Genomic DNA, 15,619 nt, shown 5'->3' with positions numbered 1-15,619 from the left:
GATACATATATACGAGGAATATACTATGTATTGTGATTTTTTCTTATGATAACTACTAATTTGTATACATGTTAACTAGTTTTGAACCGTTTATATCCTTTAATTTTACTCTATTTTACTATGAATGTATGCATATCGAACTCCAACAAAAGATTACTTGCCAAGTATTTTTAATATTTCAAGTAATGGTAAAGACACGTAGAGGTGTAGTGGAAGGGGTTAAAACCCTATTCACCTCTATAAAGTTGTCATTTAAAAATAATAATAAGGTGAGTAAACAAACAAATTTCATAATACTAATTCAAAATACTAATAATTGTTAATAATTAAAGGTAAATTTGTTATCATCACATCATCAATTAATTAATTATAATTAATATTAAAGGTCTAAAACCAACGGTCAAAAATAGTAGCTATACTAGTTACTATGAAGCCTGTCAATATGTTTTACTTGTACTTTCCCGTCTTGTTTCGATTGACGGATCAATTTAGGAAGTTTTCTATTCTTTTTGAATAAATGGAATGCTTGGTAAGAAGTACAAGTACCACGTTTAATTATTTTCTTGAAATGTATAAATTTGCAATGAAATAAATGTGATAATGAGCCACATCTTGACTTTAAATATGCAGCAAGAACTCAGCAACAGAGCTTCAAACACATTCACAAAAATGGTTGAGCTTGAAATAGTGTGTAAAGAAACCATCAAGCCCCCATCTTCAACCCCATCAGAGCTTAGAAATCACCCCCTCTGCTTGATTGATCAACAAGCCCCTAACCATTATATAATGCTTCTCTATTTCTATGATAACCGCAACACCGCAACACCGTCGACTCCGGCCGCCTGAAGGATAGCCTCTCAAAGGCCTTGACTGTCTACTACCCTTTCGCCGGCCGCCTCCAAAAGGGTGGCAACTCCATCGACTGCAATGACATGGGCGCCATGTATTCAGAGGGAAAGCTCCGGTGTCCCATGTCGGAAGTTATGAACAACAAGCTGCAACTCGACCAGATTTTGAAGCTGGTTTGTTTAGATCATGACACAAATGGAAATGACACAGAACCAAGGTTCAATCCTTTGTTGTCCGTTCAGTTGTTCCATTTTGAATGTGGAGGAGCAATGATGTCTGCGTCTTGCTATCACAAAGTGGCGGATTTGGCCTCCTTGACTAACTTCGTGAATGATTGGGCTTCCATTGCTCGTAGCTCCGGCGGCGGCATGCTGCCTGCAGTCACTCCTCTGTTCAACGCGGCCAGTTTTTTCCGGCCGGAATTGGACGCCGGCGGTAACCCATCTGGGGATGAAGGTTCTGAAGCAAAGGGAGGAGGTAAAAAGGTAAAAAGGTTTGTTTGAAGAGATAGGTGTTTGAGGGCTCGAAGATTGAGGCTCTTAAAGCTATGGTTTCTGAGAAAGTGGCAAATCCAACTCGTGTTCAGATTCTCACTGCCTTCATCTACAAAGCTGCCCTTTCTGCTAAAATTTTAGTGACAGGTGCGTTACTCAATGGTCCAATCACAAGAATTTTTAAGTTAAAAGGACGTGTGATGGTACTAAATGTTGATATTGTCCACTTTAAGCATAAAAGCTCTCTCATGGTTTTGCTTTTGGTTTCCCCAAAAGACGTAAATTAAGTATGTTTGACGATACTAAATGTTGATATTGTCCACGTTGAGCAGCTTTGTTTTTAGGTACCAATAGAGATGTATTCCTTACTTATAAACTCATGATCATTCCCCAAATTACTCCATCCCAACAATCCTCCCCTCGAACAAAGTACACTACAGAGCCTCCTTTGAGGCCTATGGAACCCTCAAATAGTCTCCCCTTAATTGATGCTCGACGCTTAGTCACTTTTCACTACACATTTGAGGTTCACAACTTCTTTGTTCGACATTTGAAGATTTTATTGACAAGGCTCAGTTAAAGGCATGACTCTGATACTATGTTAGAAACCACAACCCTCCACAATGGTGTGTAATATTGTCCACTTTGAGCATAAGCTCTCGTGACTTTGCTTTTGGTTTCCCCAAAGGCCTCATACCATTAGAAATGTATTCCTTACTTATAAACCCATGATCATTTCCTCAATTAGTTAACGTGGGACTCCCTCCCAACAATCCTCAACACTAAATAGATACCATATTAGTTTTGTGATAGAAAAACGCTTGGAATGCATTTTAATCTCTCTATACATTCGATCACTTTTGTGCTAATTTCTTCGACAAAAAAGGGAATTGGCCGACGACAAGTCTACTGCAGACGGTCAACATCCGAAGCCGAATGGAGCCACCATTGGAAGAGAAACTAAGAGGGAACATACTCTCATTCTTCATTGCATCATCAACCACGGAGGAGGGGAGGGAAATGGAGATATGGGACTTAGTGGGAGACATGAAAAGAAGCTTTGAAGAGTTCTGCAGGGAGTTCCCAAAGAACTGCAGAGCGGAAGAATGGAGTTGGCTTTACAAATTACATGCCAAACAGAAAATGGAGAGGTTGGGAAGTGGAGGAGGGGATCATGTTGTGTATTGTTGTAGTAGCTGGTGCAAATTTCCACTGTACGAGGCAGATTTTGGATGGGGGAAACCTATATGGATTACTGTTCCAGATTTTGACACGAAAAATCTGATTATATTGATGGATGCAAGAGATGGCGAGGGAGTTGAAGCGATGGTGAGCTTGGAGGAGGAGGAAATGGCTGTGTTTGAGCAAAATCAAGAGCTTCTCTCCTTTTGTGAGCTAAGAACCTAGCTGCTAGCTGCTCAAATTTATTGAAAGTTAAATTACCCATTCCAAATTGAATTTCTTTGTACATTTGGGCAACAAATCTAGTTTGAACGATTGTTATGAAGTATTAATATCCATTTGAACATTTGGGTAACAAGTCCAACTCTAAAAGATCATTAAGGATAACTTCATTTTACTCTTGGGAATGAAGTCAAATGTCATCCCAACTTCATAGCAACGATAATTGTTACGGGTGTTTGATGACTCGAAAAATCCAATCAATACAACTTAACTTATACGGTTTGAGTTGGATTATGAAAATCAACTAATGCCATCAAAATCAACTAAGGGTACCAGGCATCAACTAGTGTCATCCAACCCAACCACAAATGTCACCAAAATCAACTAATGATACCAGGCATGGCACAAATTAGAGCTTATTCAACAGTTATACAAAGCTATATATGGTAAATGATATAGAAAGTATTCTCTAATACTGTACATGCCTGAAGTCATCCCTCCAAATTTTTTAACCAATATTCTTCTTGCATTTTCTCTTTCCCGTTCTTTATGTTCTTCTAAATACTCTTTGTGTTCATCTAAATAAAATATGTGTTCTTGTGCCGATCTTAATAAATGCAACACCGTAATGAACAAGAAAAATACTAAAACCAGACAGATATAACGCATAATTTGTCACAATAATAGATCAAAATTCTAAGAACATAGTTCAAGCACAGGAAATCGAACCTTCCGGTATTTCTCCGAGTTTTTTCACTTCCTCCGCTATTTCAGATCTCACGGTCTGAGCGTTTCCTTGCCGTCGATTACGGTCGCTTTGTGCTCGGATTCGGACGCCATTTTTGCAGGTGACAAGGCGAAAATGCTTATCCCTCCTGAATTACTACCACTGACAAGGGCTCTCGCAGAAGGTTGTAATGGATGAGCTGAGATCGAGAAGGATCGATCTTAGACTCGATGACTCGGTGCAACCATGAAATCGCAGTTGAAGAATCTGATGGGCTTCGATTTGGGCAATGGACAGTGGCTCATGAGAAGTGGATCCGTTTATGAAGATCGCTATGCATTGTTCGGGCTATTTTCTTTGAGAAAGATTTATTTATTTTTAATTATATATATTTTCATTGTTTTAGTTTCAATTTAATTTATTATATATTAACATTTTTTAATTTAATTTATTATTATATTTCCATTAATTTATTTTTTTAATTAAATCATAACCCTAAATTTTTATCAATTCGTTCTTAGCAAATTTTAACATGAATGAAAAATGCTAAAAAAATAATGGACTAAATTGAAAATTTGTAAATAATAGTAATTAAATTTTTTAATTTATAATATATTTCTAAACTTTTAATGTAATCTCTAAATATTTTAATGTCCGGTTAAATTCTAATTTTTTTAATCTCCTATATTTGACCGTAAAAATATATGTCTCACTCCTGGTAAAAATAAAAAATTGTATTATTACAATATTAAATTTCTAGTTTTAAAATTGTTCCTCAAGTTTTTTTTTTTTTTTTTCGTGCTTAAATATTTCTCAAATTTTATTTTATTAATTAATTTATGTGTGACTCTACGATCCCAAGAATATTATGGTTCTAATAGAATTTTTCTTTTGGTGTTGTCTCATTCCAACGCCTCGATTTTTCGTCAGGACTACCTTCACGTTCTCGTAAGCTTGAGTAAGTTTCTCTCCGATACTTTTACTCGACTCACTACTGTACGACCGTGACTTGGATAAGAGTTTTAAAATGCGTCTACTAGAGAGAGATTTCTACACTCTTATACGAATGTTTCGTTCCCTTCTCTAACCGATGTGGAATGTTTCATTCCCTTCTCTAACCGATGTGGGATCTCTTCAACCTTAAGTACCACGGATTCTCTAATAAATGATTTGTTTATGATCCAACCATAAACTAATTCTCTCTGAGACTGAGCCAATAAGAGGGTAAACTCCATCGTTAAAAGAACTGATCTACTACTTTATATGGAAATGAGTGAATTCTATTTACGGCTCTTTGTTTTAGCAGTCCAACTCAATCATAGACTTGCCAACAATAAAATTTATTAGATGTTAGATATTATTTTTCTAATCATTGCAAAACGACACTGCCATCTGGCCATGCTCGGAAGTGACTCCTTGTTTTCCTTGCCATATAATTAAACATATTCAAAGTCATGTGCATCCGCGTAAAGGGATGGGTCACAATGATGCTACGAATTAAAGTCCACAATTCCACATCTAACGACACCAACGGGGTACTATTTGTGATAAAAAAAAAAAAAAAAAAAAAAAAAAAAAAAAAAAAAAAAAGATAATCGATGATATATGTTGGGTTGACCCAATTTTCAACTGCTCTCAGATCATCCTCGTATGTCTATAACCCCAACAAAGGATTACTTGCTACATTTATTATTATTATTATTATTTTTAGCATAATAAAATCATAAAAAATAATGATATAATATAAAAATAATAACTTGAGTCAGGTAAATTTTTTTAATTTATTATTATTTTGAAATATATAATATAATGCAAAAATAATCACGTGAATCACGTGAATTTTTTTCTTAATTTAAATAATATATTATCTAATATTATACATAATTAAATTTTTAATAAATAATCAAAATTGCTGGAGTTTAAATATGACGCCATAACTCAGAAACAGAGCTTCAAACATACTCACAAAGATGGTTGAGCTTGAAATTGTGTGCAAAGAAACCATCAAGCCCTCGTCTTCAACCCCATCGGAGCTTAGAAATTACCCCCTCTGCTTGCTTGATCAACATGCCCCTTGCGTGTCTATAATGCTTCTCTATTTCTACGACGGCGGCAACACCGTCGACTCCGGCGGCGTGAAGGACGGCCTCTCAAAGGCCTTGACTGTCTACTACCCTTTTGCCGGCCGCCTCCAAAAGGGTGGCAACTTCATCGACTGCAACGACATGGGCGCCATGTACTTAGAAGGAAAGCTCCGGTGCCCCATGTCGGAATTTATGAACAAGCTGCAACGCGACGAGGTTTTGAAATTGGTTCGTTTAGAACATGACACGAATGGAAAGGACACAGACCCAAGATTCAATCCTTTGTTGTGTGTTCAGTTGTTCCATTTTGAATGTGGAGGAGCAATGGTGTCTGTGGTTTTCTCTCATAAAGTGGCGGATTTGGCGTCATTGACTCAGTTTGTGAATGATTGGGCTTCTATTGCTCGTAGCTCCGGCGGTGGTATGCTGCCGGAAGTCAGTCCTCTGTTCAATGCGGCTAGTTTTTTCCGGCCAGAATTGGACGCCGGCAGTTACCCATCTGAGGTTGGAGGTAAAAAGGTTTGTTTGAAGAGATTGGTGTTTGAGAGCTCGAAGATTGAAGCTCTTAAAGCTATGGTTTCTGAGAAAGTGGAAAATCCAAGTCGTGTTCAGGTGCTCACTGCCTTCATCTACAAAGCTGCTCTTTCTGCTAAAGTTTCAGTCAAAGGTGCGTTAAAATTGGTTTGGATGATCTTTAAACTCGAACTGTTCGTGATATTATATGCATCTTTCTCGATGGTTCAATCATAAGAACTTTAAAGTTAAGTATATTTGACTATCCTTGATGTTTATATTGTCCACTTTGAGCATAAGCTCTTGTAGCTTTGCTTTTGGTTTGTTCAAAAGGCGTATTTCTTGCTTATAAACCCATGATCATTCCCTAAATTAGCCAACGTGGGACTCTCCGTGCCAACGATCCTCCCCTCAAACAAAGTACATTATAGAGACTCCTCTGAGGCCTATGGAACCCTCGAACAGCCTCTCCTTAATTGAGGCTTGACAGTTGAGTCACTTTTGATTACACATTCGAGGTTCACAACTTTGGTACACTATAGAGCCTCCTTTGAGGCCTATAGAGCCCTCGAACAACCTCTCCTTAATTGAGACTCGACACATGAGTCACTTTTCACTACACATTCGACATTCACAACTTCAGTAAACTATAGAGCCTTCTCTGAAGTCTATAAAGCCCTCGAACAGTCTCTCCTTAATTGAGGCTTGACACATGAGTCACTTTTCACTACACATTCGACGTTCACAACTTCAGCAAACTATAGAGCCTTCTCTGAGGTCTATAAAGCCCTCAAATAGTCTCCCCTTAATTCCCTTAATTGAGGCTCGACACTTAAAGTCACTTTTGACTACACATTCAAGATTCACAACTTCAATGCACTATAGAGACTGAGGCCTCTAGAGCCCTGGAACAGCCTACCCTTAATTGAGGCTCAACGCATGAGTTACTTTTTATTACACATTCGACGTTCACAACTTCAGTAAACTATAGAGCCTTCTCTGAGGTCTATAAAGCCCTCGAACAGTCTCCCCTTAATTGAGGCTCGACACTTGAGTCACTTTTGGCTACACATTCAAGATTCACAACTTCAGTACACTATAGAGCCTCCTCGGAGGCTTCTAGAGCCCTCGAACAGCCTCCCCTTAATTGAGGCTCAACACATGAGTCACTTTTCACTACACATTCGACATTCACAACTTCTTTGTTCAACACTTGAAGATTTTATTAACATGGCTAAGTTAAAAGCATGACTCTCCATGTTAGGAACCACAACTCTCCATAATGGTATGATATTGTCCACTTTAAGCATAAGCTCTCTACTTTTAGTTTACCCAAAATGTCTCGTACTAAAAGACAGTATTCTTTACCGATAAACCCATGATCATTCCCTAAATTATAGCCAACATGGAACTCCCTCCCAACAATCCTCAACACTAAATAGATACATACAGTACTAGTTTTGTGATAGAAAAACGCTTGGAATGCATATATATTATCTCTCCATACATATTCGATAACTTTTGTGCTAATTTCTTGGACAAAAAAGGCCATTGGCCAACAACGTCGACTCTACTGCAGGTGGTGAACATCCGAGGGCGAATGGAGCCACGATTGGAAGAGAAATTGATAGGGAACATAGTCTCATTCTTCATTGCATCATCAACCAAAGAGGAGGAGGGGAGGGAAATGGAAGTATGGAAGATAGTGGGAGACATGAAGAGAAGCCTTGAAGACTTCTGCAGGGAGTTCCCAAAGAAGTGCAGCGCGGAAGAATGGAATGGGCTTTACAAATTGCATGCCAAAGAGAAAATGGATAGGCTGATAAGTGGTGGATGGGATCATGCTGTGTACTGTTGCAGTAGCTGGTGCAAATTTCCACTATATGATGCAGATTTTGGATGGGGGAAGCCTATGTGGATTACTGTGCCAGATTTTGACTCCAAAAATCTGATTATGTTGATGGATGCAAGAGATGGGAAGGGAGTTGAAGCCATTGTGAGATTGGAGGAGGAGGAAATGGCTGTGTTTCAGCAAAATCAAGAGCTTCTCTCCTTTTGTGACCTAAGAACTTAGCTCTGCTACCAATTACTCATTCCAAATTGATTTTCTACTTTGAACGAACGGTTGTTATGAAGTATTAATATCCGTTTCAACATTTGAGTTACAAGTCCAATCCTAGAAATCATTAAACTAGACTTGGGAATAAAGTCAAATGTCACCCCACCCTCATACTATCCATAATTGTTAGTGGTGTTTAAAAAGCTCGATGACTCGAAAAATTCAATCAATACAACTCAACTTATATGGTTTGAGCTGGATTATGAACTTTTGAAAAATTTATGAATTGAACTGGTTCATCAACTCTCTTCAAACTAGATTGGATTGAATCAAACCAACTCAAATGCCATTAAGTTAATGGTACCAAGGGATGGCACAAAATAGGTAGAACATTTATTTATAAATTACTAAGAAAGTCCCACAAGGATCCATATTAACATTCAACAAGCTAAAATTATTCATTCTTCAAGATATCCACACGATTATTAAGGTTTTTATTTTCCCTACAAAATTGTCTCCGCAAATTTGCAAGACCTTAGAAACACAACAATGAAGCCACTTGATATGGGTATGGTATCACTGCTCGATCACACGCTTAGCTCCATCTAAAGTGTTCCTAAGCAGCATGGCAACAGTCATAGGGCCCACACCACCGGGAACAGGAGTTACCCAACCAGCCACTTTACAAGCTTCCTGGAAATCTACATCCCCAACCAGCCGGTAGCCCGACTTTCTGGTGGGATCATCAACTGCGTTTGTACCAACATCAATCACTGCAGCCCCTGGTTTTATCCAACTGCCCTTGATCTAACATCAACCAACAAAATCAATAAGCTAACAGAACTAATGCTCTCTACTAGCAGATATTACTGGCCTGCAATGACTATGCCTGTTTCTTTATGCTTCTGGCAAAGTTTAAGGTCTGTGTGCGCATTTAATCTCTTCGACTTCGATATCTTTCTGTTATGTTCCTGAACTTTGATTTATGATTCTATTTAGCTTTATCGATAATGTTAACTAAATAATGAGGCAGTATGATTATTGGGTGAACGAGCTGATTCAACACTATGTGGGAGCTAGAGATAGAAGAAGGTAGAAAATTGGACAAAGTCAAGCTCACTTCCGATAGAAGAAACCATTCGTTTCATTAAACCGAAGAAACACGTAGCAATTATCAACAAAACCCACCATTTTTATTCCCCCATTTACTCAACTTCACTCAAATCCCCATTAGCCATTTCTTCCAAAATCTAGGTTTTTAAGAACTTCCAATTTCAAATATTCCTTTGTAACTTTGTCTACTTAAAACACCCACTCCCAACCAGCATTGTAGCTGAAACAGGATAAGCATTACCTTTCAAACATCTTCTTTTGCCTGCTGCAGTGGAGTTCAGACCACCACATTTGGTCTCTTTAAAGATTGTTATGATCGCTTGGATCCAAATGGAAGCATTATTATTACTTATGGTACTCAAACTTGGAGGACTTGTGGATATATGGTGAGTTTAATGCTTGTGCTTAAGTTTCCTCACGACTTCCTCTCTCCTACCCTACACCACCAGCCATGTCTTCCCAACAATCCCACCAGTCTTCTTCTCAAACTCCTCAATTCCGATTCTTCTTCCATATCATCCATGAGTTTGAGGTAGCTTCGGCTCTAAATATTAATTGTCAGAAATTGGAACTTTTGGGTGTTGGGTTAGATTCACAGCGTGCTGAGTTCGTCACATCTTCTTTTGGCTGCCAGGTTGGTTACTGACCTCCTACCTATTTGGCACTCTGAATTTTTGGGCGCCAATTAATGAAAAAATGGAGAAACGGTGGCAGTATTGGAGGGCATCTCATATATCTGGAGGAGGAAGGCACGCCCTTATCCAAAATTACAAAAGCTATAGAGAAGTTGTGTAAGACTTTCCTTTGGAAGGGAGGCATTGACAAAAAGGGTAGCCAGGAGGTGGTCTATTATACAAACCCCTATTGAAGGAGGATTGGCGCTGTTAATTGAACATGACTCTCCACAATGGTATGATACTGTCCACTTTGAGCATAAGCTCTCATGGTTTTGCTTTGGGCTTCCCCAAAAGGCCTCATACCAATAGAGATAGTATTCTTTGATTATAAACCCATGATCATTCCCTAAATTAGCCGATGTGCGACTTTCATCCAACACTTCCCCTCGAACAAAGTACGCCTCCCCTTAATAGAGGCTCGACTCCTTTTCTTTTGGAGTCTTAGTCATTTTTTACTATGCCTTCAAGGCTCACAATACTTTTGTTCGACCTTTGAGGATTCTATTGACATGGCTAAGTTTAGGGCATGGCTCTAATACCACGTTAGATAAACACGATTTCCATAATGGTATGATATTGTCCACTTTGAGCATAAGCTCTCATGGCTTTGCTTTGGGATTCCCCAAGAGATAGTATTCTTTGATTATAAATCCATGATCATTCCCTAAATCAGCCGATGTGGGACTTTCATCCAACAGGCGCCTTTTGACATTCCCAAGGGGAACATCCTTTTATTGGCCAAATGGATTTAGTGTGTTTATCAAGAAAAGTTTAAATAGGTAGAACTTAGGAATCAAAGTCTATATTCTCCAACTTCAGGGATTATATTCCAATGCTAACCCTTTTTTTTCTTTTCCAATACTATTCTAGCACCTAAAGCATATTTCATAGCATTGCTTGCTTTCAAGTAAACTTCGGAATCAAAGTCTATATTCTCGGTGAAGCCAAACAGATATTCAAATAGAAATATAGGGAAAGCGAAAACAAGTGATTGTAAAGCCAAGCATACCATTTGTGCCTGTCCTGCAGCAGCAATAACAATGTCAGCTTCGCGGATAACACTTTCTGGATTGACAGAACGGGAATGGACAATCGTCACAGTTGCATCTGCTTTAAGGAGCAGCAATGAAACTGGTAATCCAACGATGTTGCTTCGCCCCATAACAACTGCCTTCTTTCCCCTAATGCTTATTCCACTTCGTGACAGTAGCTCAAGACACCCCTGGACATAAAACCAAATCTTGAACATTGCTAAATAAGGAGCTATTGCTCTTCCAATTAACAGAAGATTAAACATTTGTTATTGCCTTCGGAGTGCAAGGTAGGAATAAGGGATCTCTGCCTTTCATTGCAAGTTTCCCAATGTTCAGAGGATGAAACCCATCTACATCCTTCTCAATGTTGATTTCAGATAAAACTTTTTCCTCATTTATGTGCTTTGGCAAAGGAAGTTGAACCAATATCCCTGTGAAAGCAAAAAAATTCAAAATTCAAAACTCTAAGCATTAAAATTTTGAACAAATTATTAACGGTAAGTTACTCTTAGAACACTAAAAAAGTACTTTTAGGTAATTTGAAGAGTTTTTCAAATGTTCACACATAAACAAGAGTAACTTTGTAAATTTTCTATAAACACCTAAAATGCTTGAAATGCTTCTACAAGCACTAAAGGGGTGCTTGTACTTTAATTAACATTTTTTCACACATCACAAAAATGAATCCAAGTAACGTTTATCTATCAAAGATGCAATTTCACTATGATATTTCAAACACAGTGGATGCTCCATAAAATTTGTAGTGTAGCACTAAAAAATCAAGTAAGCATAAGCATAAAAGAACAGAAGAGATTAACCATGCACTTCAGGATTCGCATTCAACTCATGGATCTTGCTGATCAATTCGGCCTCAGACACTTGCTCAGGAAGATCATAATCAAAGGACTTGATTCCAACTTCCGCGCAAGCCTTTCTCTTCATGTTCACATAACTCTGCGAATCCTTTCTACTCCCCACAATCACAACCGCCAACCCCGGAACCTTCACAAATCCCACACCACAATGAACAAGAAAAATACTAAAACCAGACAGATATAACGCATAATTTGTCACAATAATAGATCAAAATACTAAAAACAACGTTCAAGCACAGGAAATTGAACCTTTCCGTATTTCTCAGAGAGTTTTTTCACTTCCTCCGCTATTTCAGATCTAACAGTCTGAGCAATTTGTTTGCCGTCGATTATTGTAGCTTTGTGCTCGGATTCGGACGCCATTATTGCAGGTGACAAGGCGAAAATGCTTATCCCTTCTGAATTGCGACCAGTGACAATGTCTCTCGCAGAAGGTTGTAATGGATGAGCTGAGATCGAGAAGGATTGATTTTAGACTCGCTGAATCGGTGCAACCATGAAATCGCAGTTGAGGAATCTGATGGGCTTCGATTTGGGCGATGGACTGCGGCTCATGAGAAGTGGATCCGTTTTATGAAAATCTCTGTGCATTGTTTGGGCTATTTTCTTTGAGCAAGATTTATTTATAATTATATATATATATATATATATATATATATATATATATATATATATATATATTTTTTTTAGTGTCAATTTATTTTATTATATATTAACATTTTTTAATTTAATTTATTATTATATTTCAATTATTCAATCGTTACCCTAAATTATAAATTTATTGTAAATAATGGACTAAATTGAAAATTAGTAAATAATAGTGACTAAATTATAAAAAAATTTTGTATGTAATATATTTTTTAAATTTATAATATATTGATAGTCATTCCTCTCTGAATATTTTAATGCATAATTAAATTATAATTTTTAATTTTTTTCCCGTATTTGACGGTAAAAATATATACCTCACTTTCCGTGAAAATAATTCTAAAATTATGGAAATAAAAACTCGTACTATTACAACATTAAATGTCTCGTTTTAAAATTGTTCCTCCCTCAATTTTCGTCCTTAAATATTTTTCAAGTTTCATTTTAGTCCCTCGACTTTAAAATAATAAATATATAAAATTAATATTGAAAATGGCACGTATAATGTTTATTCCGTTGAAAAGTTCGGAGAAAGTAAAAAAAAAATTGAAAATTTTGAGAGAATATAGATGCTAATATATTTCCTAAGTAGACCATATTGTAATTTTAATATATAGTTTGTGAATTAGAATATGTGTCAAAATCACAAGTATATGATAAATTAATCTATTTATTCCATATTGAAACTTTAATATAAAGTTTTATGTTATTATAAAAATAAGGACAATTTTAATGTGTATTATGAACTTCAACTATAGAAAAAGATATTAAATATTTATTTATAAACCACTTTCATAATAATTTTTGGATAATATTAATATTTAATTTTTCGAAACATGAACTTATTCTTTCTTTCACAGTTCATGATTGATAACTTTAATATACAAAATAATTATAATATTCACAAACCATTTAAGTCACGGTTCTGAAGAACAAACAGTTTGCGAGACGAACCCTAGTTAGTTTATGTGTGACTCCACGACCCCAAGAACATTATGGTTCTAATAGGATCTTCCTTTTGGTTTCGTCTCGTTCCAACGCCTTGATTTTTCGTCATGGCTACCTTCATGTTCTCGTAAGCTCGAGCAAGTTTCTCTCCAATAGTTTTACTCGACTCACTACTATCATCATCAGAAACGTGTTGAGCCTTCATATCTTCTATGTAAGCAAAAGAAGAGGGTGAGAGATATTAGAGTAAACATATATCTTTGGCTTCCGTATTTATAGCCGAAGAGAAAAGAGAAAAGGTAGCTTTACTTTTTTTATAAAACCCTTTATGGTGAGGCCCGCGCACACCGTGTCTCGGATAAGAATTTTAAAATATTCTTTTTTAGTGGAGGGTGAAGGTGATATGTTGTGACCACACTAACTAAGTCGGGAATATTAGGGTTAAATAAGATTAAACATTTGAGTATTAAAAAATTCAAAAGTCTGGTCGATCGATGATACATGATAATTATCAATCAGATATGCTTATTTTAACAATCGTGGCACAATATTTGAAAAATATTTATTTTATAAGCATTAAAATATTAAAAATTCATCATAATTAACCTAACTCGACTCTAATATAATATAATATATATATATATATATATATATATATATATATAATTGTGCCATCAAAATGGGTATTTCCAGTTCAGACAATCTTAGAAAGAAGGTTCTGATCTTATCCATTTCACTGTTGTAAATGCTTTATGAGAAATAAAGTAGAGATGCTGTGCTTTTTCCCTTTTTCTTTTTATATATTTTGATCAAATTAAAATTTATTTTCATTTAAAAAAAAAAAAAAAAAAAAAAAAAAAAAACTAGATAATATACGACTCGGGCACGTGCGTGACTCCAGCATCAGACGATATTGGGCAAAGCATCACATTAGTGCTAGATATTCTCCTAGTGCACGTGACCAAAACCATCTCGAACCAAGGAATAATGTATCCAAACACCTCAGACCTAGTTGACCGGTTCATACACAAAGTACATAATTTTACAACCAAAAGATTAAAAATTCAAATCCCTACTATCACGTGTAAACTAAAAAAAGACCGGGAAGAAAAAAGATCCACAATTTTGTTTCCTTGTTTATTCACGGGGTCTTGGCTACACTGTTTCTAGATTTATCTCTGATAAATCTACGGGACTAAAAGAACTATTAATAACGGTTTACGAACTTCTAAAGCTAAATCAAATTGCTCACATGGTAGTTAGGAAACATTTTTTTCCATTGAGTTCAACAGTGAAAGAATTCGAACATTTACCCTTTTCTTTATCAAGAATATATGTTAACCAGTTAAGTTATGCTCAAATTGTCAATAAACCAGAAACTAACATAAGTATCGATAAGAATATAAGAGGTTACAATGCACGAGATACCTAAGATAGGGTGGTTTGAGCGATAGTACTCTTTGCTGCAAGATCCTTCTTGATTACTTTCCAAATATTATAGCACAACTTGGACTAGGTCCTTGATGGTATCATTCCCTAAAAGAAGTACATAGGGACATTGCATACTCACAAGCATGTTGTATTGAGCATAAGGCATATGGTATCTCAAATAAAGCATATGCCACAAGAATGAGCATAGCAGCTCATGAATGATATTGATTTACCATTTATAATGGAGATGCTTGAATAATTTAGTGAAGTGTTGTGGGTGGAGAAATTGATGGACTTTGAAGCTCTTCTAGTAAAGTGTCAAATAGGCAACTAGTATAACGATGACCAAATTGTTCACTCAAGCAATGTATTGAGTGATATTAGGAGCATCATTGAGTTCATACTACATAGAGAATAACATGATGGTGGACATAAATTGGCCAAAGCATTGGTTTGTCAGTCAATTTCTCGACCTAATAACATTACAAGCGTTTTCTCATTCTCACTGGAACAATATCATAGAGCTCTTGAAATTTAGAAAGAAAAAGAAACGTTGCACATAAAGAGACTTGATTGGTCTAAGATGCTTTGTGTGAGATTCTACATCAGTTGGGGAGGAGAACGAAGCATTCTTTATGAGAGTGTGGAAACCTCTCCCTAGCATATGCATTTTAAAAACCTTGAAGGGAAGACCGAAAGGGAAGACCCAAAGAGGACAATATCTGCTAGTGGTAGGCTTGGACCGTTACAAATGGTATTAGAG

At 36.6% G+C, this 15,619-nt stretch overlaps 3 protein-coding genes across 3 annotated transcripts; 2 read left to right on the top strand and 1 right to left on the bottom strand.

The window, feature by feature from the left end:
* Positions 1–669: 669 nt before the first annotated feature.
* Positions 670–2,871, top strand: LOC111789091 (akuammiline synthase 1). The gene is given in 4 exon segments (XM_023669735.2): positions 670–805; positions 808–1,326; positions 1,329–1,490; positions 2,230–2,871. Coding segments are annotated over 4 exon segments (1,338 nt in total). The 3' UTR covers positions 2,751–2,871.
* A 2,446-nt stretch (positions 2,872–5,317) lies between these two features.
* LOC111788554 (akuammiline synthase 1) lies at positions 5,318–8,227 on the top strand. The gene is made up of 2 exons (XM_023668915.2): positions 5,318–6,225; positions 7,619–8,227. The coding sequence occupies exons 1-2, from the start codon at positions 5,445–5,447 to the stop codon at positions 8,143–8,145; spliced, it is 1,308 nt and encodes a 435-aa protein (XP_023524683.2). The 5' UTR covers positions 5,318–5,444; the 3' UTR covers positions 8,146–8,227.
* Positions 8,228–8,501: 274 nt separating this feature from the next.
* LOC111788555 (Amino acid dehydrogenase family protein) lies at positions 8,502–12,368 on the bottom strand. Its single transcript, XM_023668916.2, has 5 exons — positions 12,079–12,368; positions 11,773–11,956; positions 11,228–11,385; positions 10,930–11,142; positions 8,502–8,937 (listed from the first exon to the last, which is right to left on the bottom strand). The coding sequence occupies exons 1-5, from the start codon at positions 12,190–12,192 to the stop codon at positions 8,707–8,709; spliced, it is 900 nt and encodes a 299-aa protein (XP_023524684.1). The 5' UTR covers positions 12,193–12,368; the 3' UTR covers positions 8,502–8,706.
* Between the last annotated feature and the right edge of the window lie 3,251 nt (positions 12,369–15,619).

This window comes from Cucurbita pepo, chromosome 2 (assembly GCF_057944985.1).
Source record: "Cucurbita pepo subsp. pepo isolate OVF chromosome 2, ASM5794498v1, whole genome shotgun sequence".
Lineage (NCBI taxonomy): Eukaryota > Viridiplantae > Streptophyta > Magnoliopsida > Cucurbitales > Cucurbitaceae > Cucurbita > Cucurbita pepo.
This window is presented reverse-complemented; position numbering and strand designations above follow the sequence as displayed.